The sequence below is a fragment of the Balaenoptera ricei genome, chromosome 18, assembly GCF_028023285.1.
Source record: "Balaenoptera ricei isolate mBalRic1 chromosome 18, mBalRic1.hap2, whole genome shotgun sequence".
NCBI classification, from domain to species: domain Eukaryota; kingdom Metazoa; phylum Chordata; class Mammalia; order Artiodactyla; family Balaenopteridae; genus Balaenoptera; species Balaenoptera ricei.
This window is the reverse complement of record NC_082656.1, coordinates 33614016-33616019: the sequence shown is the minus strand read 5'-3', so window position 1 is coordinate 33616019 and position 2004 is coordinate 33614016. Positions and strand designations below refer to the sequence as shown.

Here is a 2004-nt window from a genome sequence, read left to right as displayed (position 1 = left end):
GAATTTAAAGGCTTAGAGTAAAAAGAAATAAAGTTGCACTGTCCACGAGGCACCAGGATACCATAATCAGGGTCTTGATGCTTTGTGGACATGAGACTCAAAGTGCAGATCCTTGCACAGCAAGAACTCCATTCCCTGCCTAAAGGTAGAAGGTGAGAAAGAATTGTCCTGCCACAGGTCTGACAGCCCCGAGACAGCCATCTGCCTGGGATCAGGAGGAAATAGTCCACACGGAGGAATAAAATCTATGCTCAAGTGAAAGGATCTAAATTCACTCTACCCACAATATGCAAAAAAACTAAAAAACATGATAATTAGTTCAGAACCTCAGTCCAGACAATGTGAAACTACCTGTGAGGAATGCCTTCCAAACCCATGTGAAACTGCCAGGAAAAATGAGTCTTATGAGTCTAAAATTACAGTTGTTCAAGACACACCAGAAATACTGCGTGTTAAAGAAAATCAAAAGAATTTCAGCTCGGTTTTATATAAAGAAGATGTCTCACCAGGAACGGCGATTGGAAAGACACCTGAGATGATGAGAGTGAAGCAAACCCAGGACCATATTAGCTCGGTGAAGTATAAGGAGGCGGTTGGACAAGGAACCCCCATCCCAGACCTGCCTGAAGTGAAGCGCGTCAAGGAGACACAGAAGCACATCAGCTCGGTTTTGTACAAAGAAAACTTGGGAACAAGCATTCCAACCCCTGTCACTCCAGAGGTTGAGAGAGCCAAACACAATCAAGAGAACTTTAGCTCGGTGCTTTATTCTGATAGCTTCCGGAAACAAATACAAGGCAAAGCTGCCTATGTCTTGGACATGCCAGAGATGAGACGGGTGAGGGAGATCCAACGCCACATCTCAACGGTGAAATATCATGAAGACTTCGAGAAACACAAGGGTTGCTTCACACCAGTGGTGATAGACCCCATCACTGAACGAGTAAAGAAGAACACACAGGACTTCAGTGACATTAACTACCGAGGTATTCAGAGAAAAGTGGTAGAAATGGAACAAAAACGGAATGACCAGGATCAGGAAACTACTACAGGTTTACGTGTCTGGCGTACAAATCCTGGCTCAGTTTTTGACTATGATCCAGCAGAAGACAACATTCAGTCCCAAAGCTTACACATGATTAATGCACAAGCTCAGCGCCGGAGCCGGGAGCAGTCTCGATCTGCCAGCGCGCTGAGCGTCAGCAGCGGCGAGGAGAAGTCTGAGCATTCAGAAGATGCCCACCTCTCCACCTACAGCGACGGGGGCGTCTTCTTCTCTGCAACCTCACCAGCTTACAAACATGCAAAAACCACAGAGCTCCCACAGCAACGATCATCTTCAGTTGCTACCCAGCAGACAATGGTATCCTCCATCCCATCTCATCCATCTACTGCTGGAAAAATCTTCCATGTCATGTATGACTATATGGCTGCAGATGCAGATGAGGTGTCCTTCAAAGATGGAGATGCCATTGTAAACGTTCAAGCTGTTGATGAAGGTTGGATATATGGCACCGTGCAGAGGACTGGCAGAACCAGCATGCTCCCAGCCAACTATGTTGAAGCTATTTAGGAACTTCAAAGCACTGCACCTGTCTACAGCACCTACAAATCTTGCCATCAGTATTTCAGTTTAGACTCTCCACTATTTCCCGAGTTCTGAAGCTGCCTAGTGGTTTTTGTGTCAATATGATTCATGGTTGTACCATCCCTTAACTTGTTTCTATATGTACCCCAATAATTCACCAGTAAAACAAAGGTTAGTACAACTAATCTGTCCAATTATTAAACTAGACTTCTATCTTGCGGACTTGCACATAAAACTTGAGACAACATTAAACCCATAGGTCTTTTAATTGCCATTATTAAATTTTCCTTTGGGTTTTAAAATGTTTAATTTCAGAATAGACATTTTTAAAGTTTCTGTATTGTTGTTATATTATTGCTGCATCAACGCAGAATCTTTCTCCATTATGAAAATGTTTAACAGTATTTCTTTTCTAA

The 2004-nt window shown here is 43.4% G+C and overlaps 1 protein-coding gene across 1 annotated transcript; it reads left to right on the top strand.

Annotated features, from left to right (window-relative positions):
• The first annotated feature begins 307 nt into the window (after positions 1 to 307).
• LOC132352422 (nebulin-like) lies at positions 308 to 1769 on the top strand. Its single transcript, XM_059902901.1, has one exon. The coding sequence runs from the start codon at positions 308 to 310 to the stop codon at positions 1571 to 1573; it is 1266 nt and encodes a 421-aa protein (XP_059758884.1). The 3' UTR covers positions 1574 to 1769.
• Positions 1770 to 2004: the final 235 nt, after the last annotated feature.

Excerpts from the sequence above, each read along its gene's own strand:
- LOC132352422 (XM_059902901.1), top strand. The coding sequence starts at position 308 with ATGATAATTAGTTCAGAACCTCAGTCCAGACAATGTGAAACTACCTGT.